General features: G+C 41.6%; 1 protein-coding gene across 2 annotated transcripts in view; it reads right to left on the bottom strand.

Moving 5' to 3' along the window:
• ERBB4 (erb-b2 receptor tyrosine kinase 4) overlaps positions 1 to 18,029 on the bottom strand; it is a 581,304-nt gene that overhangs the window by 81,680 nt on the left and 481,595 nt on the right. For both annotated transcript variants that reach the window (XM_053947445.1, XM_053947444.1), the window contains exon 20: positions 8,853 to 9,038. In XM_053947445.1, the coding sequence (XP_053803420.1) occupies positions 8,853 to 9,038 (186 nt within the window). The remainder of the gene's footprint in view (positions 1 to 8,852; positions 9,039 to 18,029) is intronic.

Genomic DNA, 18,029 nt, shown 5'->3' with positions numbered 1-18,029 from the left:
CATTTAGCTTGTATAAATACACCCAAACATTTAAACTCCCTTGTGATGAACCTCACATACCCCCAAACCACTGCAATCTTACTTCCTTTTTTGGGTATAAGTGGATGCTTTTCACTGTCATCTAGATGAGATAAAGTCAGAGCTTTATATTGTGATGACAACACACCTGTCTGGTGTATTTTACACCTATAGTTACCTCTATGTGAGACTACAAAGTTTGTATTTAAGTCCAAAAATGTGAAAAAAAAAAAAAAAAAAAAAAAAAAAAAAACCAAAACAACCAAAAAACCAAAACAAAGTAATTGTAGAGAGTCACCCTCCAGTTCAAAACCACCAAACTCTCTATTTGTCTTGTGTATATAAATAACATTTATGCCTTGTGGAAGGAAAAAGTAGTTCAGTGGCTAAGAAATGAACCCTAAGCTGTGGAAAATAAAGGCAACCTTATTTTCCAAAATAAATAAACCTTATTTTTCTAAAACTGATCTGGTTTATTAATATGAAACAACTTGACAAAAATACCATTTTGGAAAAAAACCAGCTCAAATTGCTTCTGAAAGACAGATGTATTTTTTCTCTTTCTAAACAATTTTAAGCATTAATTCTTCAAAAAAGGGTCATACAAATCCAAAGACTTTTCAAAAGTCTCAAAAAAAAAAATCTTCATTTGGAAAACTCAGAACTGCTCAGAACTGTTTCAGTTCAGGGTAATGCATTCTTTTAATGCTTGCTATTTTCCATGGGACACATAACCCAGTTTTATTTCCCCTCTAATCAGGAGATATTAATGTGTTGCAGGAGTGTGGAATATGATCCCCTCTGCTAACACAGACAGTGAACAAAAACAGAAGCAGCAAGGATTTTATTCTGGCCCATGGACTATATATATATAGATAATAATAATATAATAATAAATTATTATACAATAGTACATATTGTAGATAATAACCCATCATATATAATGACTATCTATCCAATAATTTTATATAATAATAACACACACACACTAGATCACTATATATATATTTTTATATATATACACATATATATGTGTGTGTGTGTGTGTGTTTCTTGGCCCTAGTTTTTTTGTAGTTATCCAAGCAGCATGAGTTTTGTTATAAAATACAATGTTGAGAGAAAGGTACTCACTAGGGAAAAATACATTTTAATTTATGGGTATATAGAGAGAATAATCTAGCTTTTGTTTCTGAAGTTCTGCAACTTAAAAAATAGCCAAATACACATATTTCTGGAATAATAATAAAAGCTCTGGGCTGAGACATTTTATGCCACGTCACAGTCCTGCAGAATTTTATGGCTGAGTTATAAACCTGAAAAATATGTGCTTATAATGGAAATCCTGACAGACCCTCATAGGGGCTCCTGTAATATCTTGAATTTGATTTAAGAGTGGTTTTCAATAATGCTTTCCCAAGCCAGTCTGCTGGGGACTGCTAGGGAAAATGGAATGTTGAGTGTGTCCCATGTCCCCAAACGCAGCTCAGTGCGCTTGATGAGAACGCGGGGGCATCAAGGAAAGCCTCCAGAGCTGCTGTAGCCTGGGGCTGTCAGGTCTCTAATATCAGAAACCCCATAAATGTCAGGGCTAAGTGCACCTTTCATTTAACAAAACAATAAATTGTCTGTCTCTGTGCAATAAATCGCTCATTTCTGTGCCTCCACAAGGCCTGATGTGATTTGTAAATGACTGGAAATTCTGCTTTGGCTTTTCTTCCCCTAGCAATCATGAACCACGCTTCTGGGGACACTGGATTTTGAGAGAGAAGGGAAGAGGGAACCTACGTAATCCATGAGTCAGATTAAAACTGGAGAAATTAGGATTATAACCTACTATAAACCTGTCCTGTCCCCCACTATAAAACCTTCAAAACCCAATGCTTTATTATTTATGATTATGAGAGAAATGAAGGAACTGAGTCCTTTCCAAACCCTGGAGTGGGACAGAACTCTGATGGGTGGCAGACATGATGCTCCTGAAGGAAGCCAAGCAGCCAGGGACTGAGAGTGAAGGAGAAATGGTGACACTGGAGAAAAAGCAAGAAACAGGTGCTAACACAAAGCACTGTGAAAGCAGGGGAAAGACAGAAGTAAAGAAAGTAAAAGAAAGTTTCAGCAAAAGAAAGACTGGGAAAATAGTGAGTGGACAGTCCATCTGAGATGAAAGGAGAAAGGGAAATGAGAAGGACTTGGTCAGCATTCAAGCTGATTAATTTTCTCGTGCTTGCCCTCATTTTAATCCTTTCCATAGGAAACCACTGGGGGCTACTGGGTTTGGTAGAAAAGTTACTAAACCAGTTCAATACTCCAGAAGAAATGACTGGTGAACAAAGAGGAAGAAAAACTGCACAGAATTCTCTATAAATAGGTACATAGGTATGCAGAGAAACATGCCTTGCATGGAAAAAAAATAGTATCTGAGAGGATCAAAAGCAACTTCCTCATCGTCCCACATAAGCCCAAGACAGCCCAGTTCATCACAGCAGGAAAGAAATCTGAACCCTTCCACCATGTAGAAATTAAAAGCTGGGATGAAGAACTTGGCAAGATCCACTTGAAGTTTGCTGCAAGGGCTTCTCAAGTTTGTCTGAACATTGGGAGCCACCCAGCAGGGTACCAAAAAGTCCCTTGGTATGGGCAAGGTTGGGTAATTCCCCTCTGAGACTCGATGGCATAATGTTTTCTGAGAGTGAGAGCTCTCCAACGACACCAGGAAAGGATCCTTCTCTTCCATCTGTGAATAGCCAAGCTTTCCAGCTGAGTGAGAAAAATAGTCATGACAAATAGGAAGAGAAAAAGGAAATTGTAGAGGGATTCAAGAGAGGAAAATGACACTTTCCCCCATGAATTTCGAATTTGCTCCTCTACAAAATTAAAGCCTTGTTTCAATATGGTTTTAATTTCATAGCCCTTGGTTTAGATGCTACTCTTCTGTACACTGCACTTCCTCATGGAGCAGCTCCATTAGCAAACTAAATCTCTGCTAATGGACCTGCTTGCAGTGATAATTATCACAGCCCTTGGCCAGGGCCAGCGTGTCAGGAGGGGCTGGAAGGGCATTGTCACTCCACTGTCAGCCTTGTCATGGCAAGGAGCTCTGGGAACTGAGACATCTTGAAGCTTAAGATGTGCACAGCTGATAGATGACTGTCATTAAGCTCCTTTGCTCACTCCAGGGTGAAATAGCCACTGAGCTGCAGGGTAGGCTTCTTTCATGAAAAAGAAAGACCTTGAACCACAGCCTCTGGAGGACACAACCACTGTCCTCCACCTCTTCCCAACCTGTCCAGTTACCCCTGACTCCTCTCGTTTCTCATAGCTTCTCTCTCATCCCACCTGTAGCAGAGGAACAAAAGCTTTCTCTAACAACTAATTCCTAATGCATCAAGTCTTGCTGGAGAAGAAAGACTCCTCAATTCACAGTGCAACCCCACAGACCCTCCCTGCTCAGAGCCTCCCTGTCTCCAGACATGAGGATTGCAGGCCCAAACCCACTGGATTTAGGATGCTTCTGGATCAGCTTCTCAGCTGCAAAAATCAGCATGGATCCTTTGAACTTCACACAGTCTGTGAGTTTACACCCAGCTGACAAGTGCACTGATAAATATGCCTTCCCAAAAAGCCTGGCATGGAGAGAGGCCCCTTCAGGACAAGCCCTTCTTGGCCAGGAGAACTGCAGGAGGGCACAGAGCCCTGGGACCCACAGCAGCTAAACAGAAGGACAGAAGGAAGCAGCAAGGAGGCTTTGCAAGAGCCTTTGGCTTGGTGGCTCCTGGAGGCTTCCAGCTGCAGCTCTGTGCCTCTGGAAGGGAATCCTTAGGCACAGCAATGACTCCAAGTGTGCTGCAGTAGCACTCAGCAGAGTTGAAGATGTGCATCTGCCTCATTAAAATTTGATCCCCAAGTTCCTCTCTCTTTTTCCTTCCTAGAGTGTTTTCAAACATTGTTTTCCTGCATACTTGGATAACTGAGGCTGTGCAGGGCTTTAGTTAAGGTAATTTGAGAATTCTTTTATATTTGAAAAGGTATAAAAAGTAATCCCCTGAAGTACTTGGTTTTCCTTCCACGACATTCCATTGTAATCACCTACTTCTGCTTTACCTCGATAGTATTCCGAGGGGTTATAAAAGACTTCTTATAGTTCAGGACACAAAAAACAGGTCTGGAAGCCCCTGAGGGATACAGGGCAGAACAGGATGGGGCTAAGACCCAGGAGAGCTGAGCTCTCCTCCACAGCCTAGGTGATCATAGGCAAGCTGCCTCATGTTAGGAAGTTTGCTTCCTGACCCTTCCTCTGCCTTGACTTCTTTGGGGCAGGAAAAGTTCCTCTGCCCTTGAGCAGTGCTCAGCAAAATGACTCCAGATGTAATGCAAATCAACAGCAGCAGAAAGAAATTGTAATTGTAACAGGAAAAAAAAAACAGTAAAAGAGGAGATGGGACTGCCCAGATCTGTGTTGAAGTTAACATGTGTTGTATGCAACATTACAGAAGCAAAACTGCATTTCTGTAAGCTCCTGAGAGAGACAGAGAGTTTAGCACAACACCACTATCATAATTCCAGCAGAAGTCCAGCCTCTTTTCCACTAGAGTAACAGAGAGAATACAGCCTCAAATACAGGTCCCTTAGATAACCTCACCCCCAGTGGGCAGAGGGTAACCAACCTTTCCTGATTAAACCCTCCAGATGTGTCTTCCCTTCCTGAAGGCATTTCCACGAGAATGTCCTCACCCTCACACCTCCAAGTTGTGTGTGTGGGTGTACTGGGGCAGCCCTAGCTGAGAGAAGCTGCATCAAACACTGTGAAATATCAATGCACATAGCACTTTTTTTGTGTGTTTGTGGAATCTTCCTGACTTATTGTACCTGCCACACACTGGCTGAGAAGGAATCACCTACTGAGAATTCACTTCCAGGCTTGTGCCCTCCATACAGAATTGGAGTTTCAATCCACTTCTCAAGGAGCCAACACTATGGGTGCTCATGAAGTATTATTCCTTCCTCCCATACCCTGAGGTCACCAAGGTGGAAACTCTTGCTCCCACTAAAAATTCCTCAATACATGAGCACAGTTCACTGCTTTACTGGACAGCAAGCTCCACATAAAATTGCTGTGCTGATCTCAGAGCTAAAAGGTTAAATATTCATTTCCAGTGAAGACAGTCCCCATGGAAGTGAGACACCAGGAGAAGCCTTGTGAAACTGCAGAGCAGAAGGGAAGAGCCCCTTAGACACAGCTGCTGTCTAACAACCATGTTTTATGCAGAATGCTTGGGGGCTACTCTATTTTTATAGCTTCCATCCATAAAATAAGAAGCTAAAGCTTCTGGAAGGAGAACACAATTACCCTACAATGATGTAACATCAGAATAAATTCAACACAATCTGTATAAGCAAAGAGAAAAAGCACCCAAGCTTTTTCCAATTGGCAGTAGATAATACTTTATAACTGCCCTGTCATCAACCTTCAGAAGCCATCTCCAGAGCCATATGTGGGTTGGCAACCAGGCATAATGGCTAACTAGCTTTGCATCTAGCTGTACAGAAGTAGAGACATATGGAAATGAACAGCCTGGCAGAACAAGTGAGCTCTGAAGCAATGGCTTCCATAAATAAGTGCCTGCACACTGGCAGATGGAGAAAAGCACAGTTAGGGAGGGACTGTGTCACAGCAGCAACTTGATTTTAAACAATTCCTAAAAAATCAGCCTGAACTTCAGATCTGAGCCATTTCCAGTGCCTTCAGTCCTCTTCTTGCTGGGGAAATTCCTCTCCATGAAATCAGGGAAGGTGAAGGTAGAACAATGCCTCTAGCAAAAAATACCAGGAGCTGCTTCAGGAGCAGAGAACAGCACTAGGAAGTCACTGATGATTTTTGCCTCTTACTACTCTGCTAGTCATGCTTTTGGTACCTTTCAGAAAGACACAAGCAATCATTCCCCACAGCCTAGAAAAGCAACACGTGGAGAGACACTCCCAAGCCATGTGGCAGTGCTGAAATGGGCACAGTGGGTGCAGGAGTGTGGGACACACACATGCACCTTCCTGCAGGGCATGGGAATTGGTGCTGCTGCTGCCCTCTGCACTCATTCCTCTGGACACCAGCCTATTTCAAGGCAAATGGTACCTTTCCTGTTTGCAGGCAGCAGACTGATTCCTAGTCACTGTTAAATGTGACAGATTAATGGAAAGTGAGTATTACTTTAATTCTACTTTTTGGGATAAGGGGACTCCTTGTCCGGTGATCTCAAAGGTTTTTCCACTTACCATAGCTGAAACAAATTTTTGTGCACACCCTCTAACCACACTTGACATGATTATTATTATGTGAAAGAACATAAATTTAATTAAATTTCAATAAACTAGCTAAACTTCACCGAAGTCTCTCAATAACAGGCCACCTTTTATTATAAAGGAACTCCCCTTCTCTTCCTGACAGTGTATTATATGTATAACCTCACTTCTTTGCACTGCTTGGTTACCACCTCAGACCTCAGGTGCCTGTGATACCTCATCTTCTCCTCCCACATCATAGAGGTGATCTAGAAAAGCAGCAGGCAACAATTTTGCAGGGAATGTCCCTAAATCCAAACCCCACAATAAGCAGAAGCCATGTACAGTGGCAATCAGTTTAGAAGCTGCTTCATAATGTGGGAAACATAGTAAAGGTAAAAAGATTTCTAGAAAGCTGTAAAAGCAAGCTTTAGAAACAAAAAGAATAGAAAACTTAGCTAGCTGCAGCTGTAGAGTTTGAAAGTAGAGAAAGTTACAATAGTACAGTAAGCAAGGATATGAAACTATAGCTTGAGTTTTAGGCTTGACTAAGATAAACTTGAAGACTGCAGAAAACTATGCTCAGCAAGATATTAGGAAGTTTTAAGCTTAATAATGAAGTATTGTGCATTGTTAATAGAGAGCAGACAAGCCAGCATTGTGTGAAGCAGGTGTAGGTGTGCTTTCAGTGATTGGCTAGAACAACTGTCTGTGAGCTTTAGCAATGTGCTGTTGGCTAGAAAGTTTTTTAAATGCTCTGTGACAAAGAAATCTTTGGCTGCTGTTGGCTGTATGTGAGCTGTTGCCATCTTTCAATTGTCTCAGCCATGTAACGAGGCTGATGCTGCAGTAAAGCTCAAGGAATGTCCTGCTCAAGGAATGTCCAGCAGTCCTGTCCTGTTTGTGAAAAACCACCAACACACACTTTGGTAAGAATCACCATGGGAAAGCCATGACCTGCCTTCCACAGGCCCTCCCAGAGATCTGTCAGCTCTGTAGACTGTGGATCAGGCTCTCTGCTCCACTACAAGGCTCACAGCAAAGCCAGCACAGCCCTGGTCCAAGGAGTCAAGGGCACACACACACATTTGCACACACAAAGTGAAAATCATGGAGGATTACCTCTGCACGGGTGGCGCTGTGTAAATGTTTTGCATTAAGTAATAACAGCCACTATCAATCAAAAGAGTGGAGAACAGATGGGGAGGAGGCTGTGTTGAGAGAAAGGACTCAAACAGGAATATGGATTTTGTCTCCCACCTCCTCTAGTCTGGTGTCAGCCCTAAACAAACCTTTGCACATCTCCATAGAGGCAATCCCCACTGGTGTGTTCCAGTGCTCCCAGCAACTCTGGCTGCTTTACCACCACAGCACAGGATAGTCACACAGCTACAAAATGCTGCAATGGCACATTGTGGAGTTTGGGTTCCCCCCACCTCTACCCAGCCCTACAGTCACTTTTATCTGCTTTCTTCTTCAGGAAGGTTTAACACCAGATCTGATTCTGGAAAGAAAACAGTCCTATTCATGATGCTCCTCAAAATTCTGCTCTTCCTGAAGAACAACACAAGGCTAGCTGAATTTCTATGTTTTCTTACTTTTGTAAGAACATTTTTTTGTATTTAAGTTGTTAAAAGAGGCAAATGTTTACTTGATATTGAGTCCAGCAAAACAACTGCTGAATCGTCAGGTTTCTCCTCAGTGCTAAAAGATTAACATGACAACTTGAATTAAGATTTTGTAATAGATGTTGTAGGAAATTCACTTAAGGTTGCAGATTTAATGTAAGATAGCAGTCTGTGGGCATGTGTTTATAACAAGCATTTTCTCCAAAATAACCTAAAACTTTAAACAACTTCCAAATAACTCAATGAAAAAGGCAGGCTCCAAATTGCCACTTGTAGTAAACAACCCTAGTTGTTCAAAAGCACCTTTAAAATGGATAAGTTATGGCCTTCTACACCGCAAGATCTTGCTATTCTTTGCAAACAATTTTCTTAGTACTGAATACTTGTTCTTAGTACAACACTGAATACCTAAACATGCCTAAAACCAGCTGTAAAACATTGTGCCAAGGATAGTTTGTGACCCAAACATAGCAGGATCACCACCCCAGGAGTGACACGAAGGACATGTTTGTCTTCCTGGCAGTGTGGCAGACAATTGATGACAGATCTGGCAACGCAGATCCAGAAGGGTTGAAAACCAGTATATACATGAAGAGTGAACAACAGAAGGGGCTGAAAAATCACCCTGTGTCCAGCCCCAGATTTCACATGGGGGCTTCTTCCCTCACTCACCCTTGCCCCAAAAAACAACCCCTGATTAACAATGAGTTGGAAAGACAGTTAAGAAAAACACTTTGGTTCACATATGGACAAGTCATCTATAATACTGTAAAACAGCCAAAATAATGTGTATTTCAAGAACTACCCAACCTTCTTGGAAACAAAAACAGGCCTGAAAAAAACCCAGCACAAATAGAAGGAAAAGTCATGTTTTCAAGTTAGTTGTGAAAACAATAAGAAATTATTCAAAAAACCCCAACATGAACCACATACCTTAGCTATTTGGACACACCAGTTCAGCAGGAGCTGGGAGCCAATATTATCCTTATGTTCATGGACATAATCCAGGAGGCAGCCATGAGGCATCAGCTGAGTGACCAGCTGGATGGTGGGGCTCAAGCAGACACCCAGGAGTCTCACCAGGTGTGGGTGGTCCATGCTGGCCATGATGAGAGCTTCCTGCAACAATAAAAGTGCCCCAAAGGTTACCAGGTGTGCTCAAAGACTCGACTCACTCGAGTTGTTGTTGTAAGGTAGGAAAATCATAAAGAAAGGCTTCATAAAATCAAGCCTGCTCTCCTTGTCAGGCTAGCCCTTTGCAAGTTCCCATGTGAAAGCAATCCTAGTGAAAGCAGTTTGTTAACATAACAATCTATTCCTGGATGAAAAACCAACTAACACCTGTATAAACTGTTTTTACACCTTTAGATAGAAAAATGAAAACTATCTCTCACAACCTTTCCTGCATGTACACACAATCAATAGATGGTAACAACTTGTTTCTAACCAATAAAATAATTGACAAGAAAACTCTATAACCAATTGGAGTCACACACAGGTCTGTACAGATGTATAAAAAGGAGTTATGTGAATAAAGAATGGGCTTTTTCCACCATGAAGAAAATGGAGTCTGTGTGATTTATAACAATACTTGAGTGACTAAAGGGGATCAGTGTCCCCTCAGCAACATGAATTCCTGTCTGTCCAGTGCTAGATATTCCTAGGGAACTTCCAGGCTGATGTAATGTCCACTTGATGTTCTGAGTCCCAAAAAACAAGAGTGTGCACAAATCTGAAATTCTGCACTGCCTCACATTCCCTGTCCTGTTGCAGCCACAGAAACAACAATGCAGGTGTGACACGCTCCACTTAAAAGTCTCCTTGGTCTTGTTTTAATGCCTTTTTGAGACTACCTACAAACAGAAGCCAGACAAAATTAAGGGAATAAAAAGCAGTTATATTTATTGAAAGGCCTTCAGGTACATTTGGAGCAGAGGAAGCCCACCCAGAGGCTACACCCAAAAACTGAATGATAGCTCACGGGTTTTCACACTTTTGTAAGTGTGGTCCATTTGCATATTGGGAGTTAATCTTCCAATTACAGCTTCATGTAATGAAGTCATTTACCTCAAGTTTGCTTTCTAAATCTGAGTCTCTTAGCATCTGATTGTTCCATCACCTCTCCCATCAGATCTTGGATGGGTTCATTTTGGTTTTTTCCACATTTTAGCTTTTCACACAGAAAAGACTTTATTTCCCTTTTCCAGACTATAAGAAGTTTTCAGCTACCATGCTAGATTTCAGCTACCAAGCTGGTCCAGGACTAATCATCAGAAGGTTTTATCTTGGCTATGCTATTTGACCCTAAAGTTCACACCCCTGACCAGTAGCACAGGAGCTCCTTATAAAAACCCTAAATAACTGTTCTTAGAGGTAATGCTGTCATCATAGCAAGGAGAAAGCTCTCCTCTCTCATTCACTGTGTCTTCCATTTCAAGACCATTTCATCATGGCAATGGAACAATGAAAAGTGAGATGGAATTGTGGCTCTGTAAGGCTATTTTGGCTGTCTTCTTCTTTTTTTTTTTTTTTTCCTCAAAAAACCCCAATATGACATCTGACAACTTACAGAATAACAGCTGTAATTGTGCCAAGGAAAGAAAAGAAAGAAAAGAAAGAAAAGAAAGAAAGAAAGAAAGAAAAGAAAGAAAAGAAAGAAAAGAAAGAAAAGAAAGAAAAGAAAGAAAGAAAAGAAAAGAAAGAAAAGAAAGAAAGAAAGAAAGAAAAGAAAGAAAAGAAAGAAAAGAAAGAAAAGAAAGAAAAGAAAGAAAAGAAAGAAAAGAAAGAAAGAAAGAAAAGAAAGAAAAGAAAGAAAAGAAAGAAAGAAAGAAAAGAAAGAAAGAAAGAAAAGAAAGAAAGAAGAAAGAAAAGAAAGACAAATTTGCCACCAGAAGAACATAAACGTTGTGGGGGGGTTTTCCCTTCCCTATATTAATGCAAAATATATAAAAAAAAAGGTTCTGGCAAGTAGGCTGAGTTTGTATTAAAGGAAATTGCTCATCATAGTACAAAGAATATTTGAAACCAAATTGCAGATATTTGCATAATAGTTCTCTTACTTTCTCCCCCCCCCTTTTTTCTTTTTTTTTTTTTGGTAAAACAAAAAGATGAACAAGACAGTAATTGTAGGGTTTTTTCCTTCCCAATAAGAAAAGAGCAGATGGTCCTTACTGGGGGGAGTGACTCCTTCCCTTTTCTTCCTCAATGTATGTGAAGAAATAAATAAATGAATAAATAGGGTCTATTTGATGGGATAATGGAGGAGCAGATCTGAGAAAGATTCTGATGCAACAAATTAGAAAAGGGATCTGAATTTAACTAGTTTTACTCACATTCAAATTAATACAGTTCCAACTCCCTTAACTCTAAAATGTGAGGACTCCTTGAAACAACTTTAGCCTTTCTTCTGCTGTGACTTGAAAATATCCCTAAAGGCCACCAGAATAAATACCTGTAGACAGGTGAATTACCCAGTCTCCAGAGCACAAAATTACTCTGCCTCATTTTTTTTTCCTTTTTACCCCATTCATTTTTCTCTTGCAGATGCATACAGGGCCAGCACTTGCTGCCCACTCTGCCTCTGTGTAAAGGTAAGAGGTTCCCCATGAGCCTGAAGAACTTTTATTTATAACCCAGACTGATGATAACAGAAATGAGATTTTTCTTTTTGTTTTGTTTTGTTTTTTGGTCTTCCAAGGGCCCACACAGAAAGCTTTGAAGCTTGTGTCCATTAGTCTCCAGCTACTTTCCATGGCCAAGTCTATGTGTGTCCAAAGGAAAACCACTTCTGTTTGACAATAAAAGCAAGAAGTGCCACTTGTCTCATTCTGATGTTACAGGAAAGCACCTGCTTTTCCAATAGTTTTGGGCAAGAGTTTCAGGAAAAAAAGTCAAAAATGTTTTCTATAAAATATTATGGACTTCTCTGTAATGAATTAAGACACACACAGAGGGCAAGGAAATCTTCACTTTAGATCTAAGCCACTAACAGATACTAATTTAGCATGAATCCTGGCTTCACATAGTTATCCTCATTAGTAAAACTATTGTTATTTTTATTGAACTTCCATCTACAGAAGAACTAAAATCAGGGCTATGTGTATCCAGCACAGCAAAACACAAAGTAAAAGAGATTGCAATTGTTCTGCTAGAGCCTAATTACACAAAACAAACAACAACAACAGAAACATTATGACTTAGCAGCATTTTAAGAATCTGTTCAGCAAATAAGGAATACAAGTCTCCAGTTTCAAACCTGTTTGGACATGAAAGAGCCTAGAGCTGTAATCTTTGTGGCAGTTTGACACTCAACTAATAAAATTGTCCTAAATATAATATATTTATATAATTCCTAATATAATTGTCTAAAACACTTTAAGCAGGTGAGGTACCTAAACTCACAAACTGCCAGTGGCTGGTGGCACTGGCATCTCTCAAAACCAGCCTCTGCAATTTTCTGGGCCTTTTGGTAGCTGTGGGTCTGCAGCTCTTGTCTCTACACTCAACTGGCACAATTACAGGAATGAGTTTGGAATTCTAATTTAATGGAGAAGAAACTGAGGTACCAAAAGGGTACCAAAAGTCACATGGGAAGTCTAGAGCACAAGTGGAAACAGTGCCCCAGATGATTTTACTTTTCTCTCCTGAAAAAAATTCACGTCCATCATTCCTCTCTTCATCCGTTCTTAATGTGATTATTACATTATTACTCCATTAAGCTCAACTCCTGTGATTTATACACACAAGCCTGTATTAAACAGTAACATTAAACAATCACATAAATGTTATTTTAATGGCTCACATTATCTGCCTGCTGTGTGCACTAAGAAAGAAGACAGCAGCCCACAGAAGGTTGAGTTTGCAGGTCCCAGTGAGCAATCACCAATCCTATTAGTGGCTTCTGTCAGCAGAGCTATGTCAAAAGGGGTCTAGGGAGGGGCAATTGCAATTTGGAAATCTCACTGTTTCCTAATCTATCCATGAAGTCATGTTTGAAATATCTTTAGTTTGGCTGCTGTTTCTGAAAACTAATTCAAAATCCAGCTAAAGTAAGATTTTCATTTTCACCTTCCAGGATGGGGGAAAAAAAACCCAGTTCTTAAGACTGTGAGAAGAAAGAGTGCTCTGAGTACACCAACAGCACATCTTAAAGGGTGGTATTTAACTTCCCCTTTTCCTACTTTGACATGGTATTGCTAACAATTCCAGCTGAAAAGAGAACATAAACATTAGCCAGCATGGTGGCTGCTGAAGAACAGCCTTTGACACTGGTTTTGTTTCTCTGACCATGCAGTTTGTAAACCAGTGGGCTCAGCAAGATGCACATGCCCCTAGCAGTAAGATAATGCCCTACTTAGGTCCATGTTGAACATTTATTTCCACCCAGAGTGGCCCAGGGCACAGCTCATGCCCTCAGTCATTAGTACATGCACAGGGCACTGGGGGACACTCACCCACAGGCAGCCACTGTCCCCTCCCACACCCCCCTGCTCAAGGGAAGTATCACAGATCTGCTTCCCCAGTTTGGCAAGCCCAGAAAAATGTTACTGCTCCTCTTAAGCCAGATGAAGATATTCACCTGATAAAGAGTTAAGTAAGCACAAAGTCAGAAAAATCTGTTTTCCTGACCTTCTGCTTCTAAATGGTCCTGCCATAAAACGCTGTCAAACAGAGCAAAACAAGAGATGCCAGGAAAGAAAACTCAGATGTTTTCCCTAATAATTGTAGAGTAAATAAATGTACTTAAAAGCTGACTTCATAGTGCACCGTGCATTTTTCTGAAAGCACAGCTGAGCTAACAGGAGAGATACTACACTGAATACACTGCTTTTTACATTAATTCTTCCACTGGCTGGGGCAAGCACCTGTCTGGAATGCACCTTTGACCTGCTGCAGGGCAGATCCAATCACAGCCCAGCATTTAATATATTTCAAAGCCTCTTGTTTGTCTGCTAGGTCTTACAAATTGTTTAGGTGGTAGCTGACTCAGCCTGTGCAGTCTGCAGAACAACTTAGAATAGGAGACAGCACAAACACACATTTAACAACACACATGCCCACACTGGTGCTATGACAGTGACACCCATTGCTGTATTTCCCCTGTAGTACCTATTCAGGATGCTGCTTTCACGGCTTTCCAGCACTGCTGTGCTTTAAGGAATTTTTCAGAAGGCAGCTAAACCTGCAGGCAGCTTGGCAAGGCCATGGTTGTGTCCCCCCAGCCTCACCACAGGTGACTTCAGTTGAGCCTTCCACCTTCAGCTCAGTCCTACCCTTCTCAGACATGCCCTTTTGTATAAAGAAATCATGTCACACTGATAATTTCTCTCTTCTTCCCCTTCTCAGTCTGGGTGTATTACTGCTCCATTAAGCTCAACTCCTGTGATTTATCCACCCAAGCCTGGCTTGGGCCAGTATTCCTAAGAAAACAGGTTTCTGTGACCGCCCCCTCCTGGGACACCCCCAGGTTGTGCACAACATTCTCTCAACTTCTCTCTGGAGAAGCAGGACTTAGGAGCAAATGAACAGAGGTATTAAAAGAAATTAATAATCTTTCTGTACATCCACCTCCATGCTCCAAGCACAGTGTAAGGTGAGAGATTGTTGCATGAAGTGCAGCAGTGCACATCCAAGTCCTGCATTCACACTCACCTGGCCAGCTGCTTTTTCTACAGGGAAATGCTGAATTTGGCTAGCACAGCAGGAAATAACTAGAGGTCCAAAAGCCCCGTCATTGAGGGGGGTTAATGAGCTGTTAGCCAGAGTTTTGCACTAACATCATCTCCTTGAAACTCCCTCCATCCTGTTTTGCTTTAGGAAGCCTTGTTAAAGAACCTCTCCGTGTAACCAAAGAGGGAAAGTCACACTATGAGTCTTGTTTGCATGTATTTCCTCAGAGCCAGGACAAACTCCTAGGATTAAGGAGGCTACAGGTCTCGAAGGGGTGGTTTTGGATGTCATATTTTTTGGATGTAAAAGATTTGAGCTTTTTTTCAGTTCAGTTCAGTTTTCAATGAGGACCTTAAGCAGAGGTTCACTGGGTAGTCAGTGGAGTCACTGCATACTTACACTGGAGCACAAGTGTGCTGCACCATTAAATGCTGAGACTAACTTAGTTCAGAAAGTCCTGGAAACCCATCTGTTGGGTGAGCCACTACTCTAGAATTAAAACTAAGAATAAAAAAATAAAAATTCCACTTCAGGGACCACACCCTGCAGCCTGTTCATGCACAAATGTGATGAAAAGAGCATCAGACAAGTGCCATTCACTTGACTCCTACCAAGCCAGTGCCATCAGGAGAAGATGGCCCCAGGTCAGTGTCCTGCAGCCTGGTGAGGAGCCAGGCATGGCACAACACTGTGCTCTCCCGTGTGCAGCTGCTCTCTGGCTGCTCTCTCACTGCTGAGAGCCTTTTCTGGAGCTGTGATGTGTCTTTAAATGTGCTGCATCTCTCAGAGCAAGCAAACCCTCTGAGACTGCCCTGCCTGTCACAGCACTTGCACAGCACACAGGGCACCAGTCTGACTGACTCCTCACAGGCACTGCCTGCGCTGTTGACACTGAATTCAAAAGCCAGCCATTGCCCCATGTGACTCAAATGCATTAGAGAGATGCCCCACTTTCCTCCAAACACCCAAAACTAGCACAAATCAGGGATGTGAAAGCTCTCCCTCTTCAAGGTCATACTTGCAGACTGCTGGGTGAAACCTCCCTGCCCACCTCAGAGAACAGTAGGTCCTATTCATGCAGGAATAAACACCTCCATGCACTTACAGAAGCCATGCTGGCTCACTATGTATTTTGGAGCAACATAAAATAAACTAGGAAAAAAAAAGCAGTACTGTGATCCCTGTCCTGCAAACACTGAGAGCATGCACCACTGTGCTGACCCAAACAGGGCTCAGGTGCTGAGAATTAATGCTGAAATGCTTGGAAGTGTAGGAGATAAATTTTGTAGAACCCCCACACCACATGGTTGTTCCTTCTCCCTGCTTTCTGCCAATTAAGTCTCCCAATTCATCAGAGCCTGAGTTAGCAGAGGAGGCACTTCCTCTGCTAACAAAAAAAAGCAACAGGCCTCTAGTGCACAACAAACCAAGTGCAGATTTTCCATCAAACATCTGATCAGGGACAGCTCCCACCAGCATTTCCTGTGAATCTTGCCCTGAAAAAATGATCATGGTGATGAGAAGACAAAATCTAGCCCATTTTCAGTTCACTTCTAGGCATAAAAGCCAAGGACCGCAGCAACCAGAATTGTTCCCATTGAAGGTTGTTAGGACAAGTAACAGTGGGCTTCATTCTGGGGATTCCCCCCTTGGAGATCAGGAGTAGGTGGTTTAACAGCAAAAATATCATGTCATTGTGACAAATGTTTTACTTACAGCCTGTGACACACATCATTATTTCAGAGCAGTCTGTCCAAAGTCATTTGTTTCTTACTATTTTGATGCAACTAGCAAAAAATATTTGAAGTTGTAACCATGCAGTCTAACAAAGCCATCATTTCAGTGGTGCTCAAAGAGGAGGGCAAACAGGCATTACCACTGAGCAGCTTCTATGTATTGTTAGCCTTGGCTGCACATACCTTTCCAAAGGAGGGAGTTATTGCTTTGATTTTTGATTTAGGATGAGTGATTGCAAGGTATCTAGAATGAAAAAAAAAATATCTATTGAGTTCTCACTCCTTTCTGAACAGTCTTCAGGCATTGCTTTGATATTTTCTATATCACTGAAAAGCTTGACTTTATAATCACACACTCAAAGCTCCTTCCTTCTTCAGGATAAATTTAAAGGGATAGCATCAGATTAAAGCCTAATTTCATCAAGTGTATAATCAACACTAAGAATTGTTTTAATCAGAGATACATTTTGCCTGGTATTTAATTTCTCACAACGGAGAACTCAAATCAGACTCATCTCCATCTTTCCCTCATCTGTATTCAGCTGCACAAGAACCTCACCCTCAGGACCTGGGTACTGCAAAGGGATGGTATTTCAACATGGGAAGTTTCATTGCACTGTTTGGCTCACTGTCAGATTTTTATTCTCCAGACCCAGTGGGCATCAGTGAGCCACCAAGTCCCCAAAATCTGTCTCCTGCTCCCTGTGTCACATCCACACTGCTCTGCCTGGGATTTCCTCCTAAGTTTCTACAGCTCTGCCTCCCACCTTTTCTTCCCTACTTTACCATCCTGCTGACCTACTCCTCTCCTGAAGATAGGATTAAAACCTCCTTAAAAAGACTCTTTAAAGAAGCCATGGCCCTCAAAGGGCAGGGTGGGGATGGCAGGGGAGGGGCTGGGGCTGCCCAGGCCTCATGCAGGTGTGGGTGGGATTGCCAACACCTGGTCAGCTCTACAGTATTTATGTTCCTTGGCAATAAATTCAGCTAAATTCCCCCTGGATTTCCACAAGATTTGGGCAGCCTGCTGTCAGGCTAATATATATGTAACATTATAATCATAATGACTCTTTTTTTTCATGTTGATAGAATGCTGGCATCTGCAATAACCCCCAGAACAAATACAACATCAGATCTTTTATGTATGGCCATGCTCAGGTCCTGGCATCTGTCAGGGCAAGCCAAACAACTCCCAAACCAAACATGTTTCAATGAGTGCCTGCCTGCTACCAATACAAACACCTCAGTCAAGTCCCTAAACACAACTGTATTTAATAGTTTTTATTTCTGCTTGTGTGGCAGAAATAAATAGTAAATAATAAAAAAAAATAGTTTTTATTTCAGCCTGCTCTTGAAAAGGAAAAATCTCACTGAATTTACAGAACCCAAGCGGAAAGTTGTAGACAAGCACCATTCAAACTTGCAGTACTGCAGGAGGGAATGCCTATTTTATAAGTGATCTAATTTGAAGATGCTACAAAGAGGGTGAAATAATAATTTATGTCATGTTTTTATCCTCTTTTGTGAATTACCACAATCTCAAGATTGTTAATTATGCTCATAAGACAGCCTGGTACCACAGATCCTGCATTTCCAAAGGAACTATCCAACTAATAGGACTCTACAAATCAAAACGCAAATATTTTTTCCTAACATTTCCTACAGCAAACTTTGACAAGGCCAGCCGGGGTGAATCTGCTTTTCA

This window comes from Vidua chalybeata, chromosome 7 (assembly GCF_026979565.1).
Source record: "Vidua chalybeata isolate OUT-0048 chromosome 7, bVidCha1 merged haplotype, whole genome shotgun sequence".
In the NCBI taxonomy this organism is placed as follows: Eukaryota; Metazoa; Chordata; class Aves; order Passeriformes; family Viduidae; genus Vidua; species Vidua chalybeata.
Note: the sequence above shows the minus strand (reverse complement) of the source record. Positions and strands in the feature narration are given on the sequence as shown.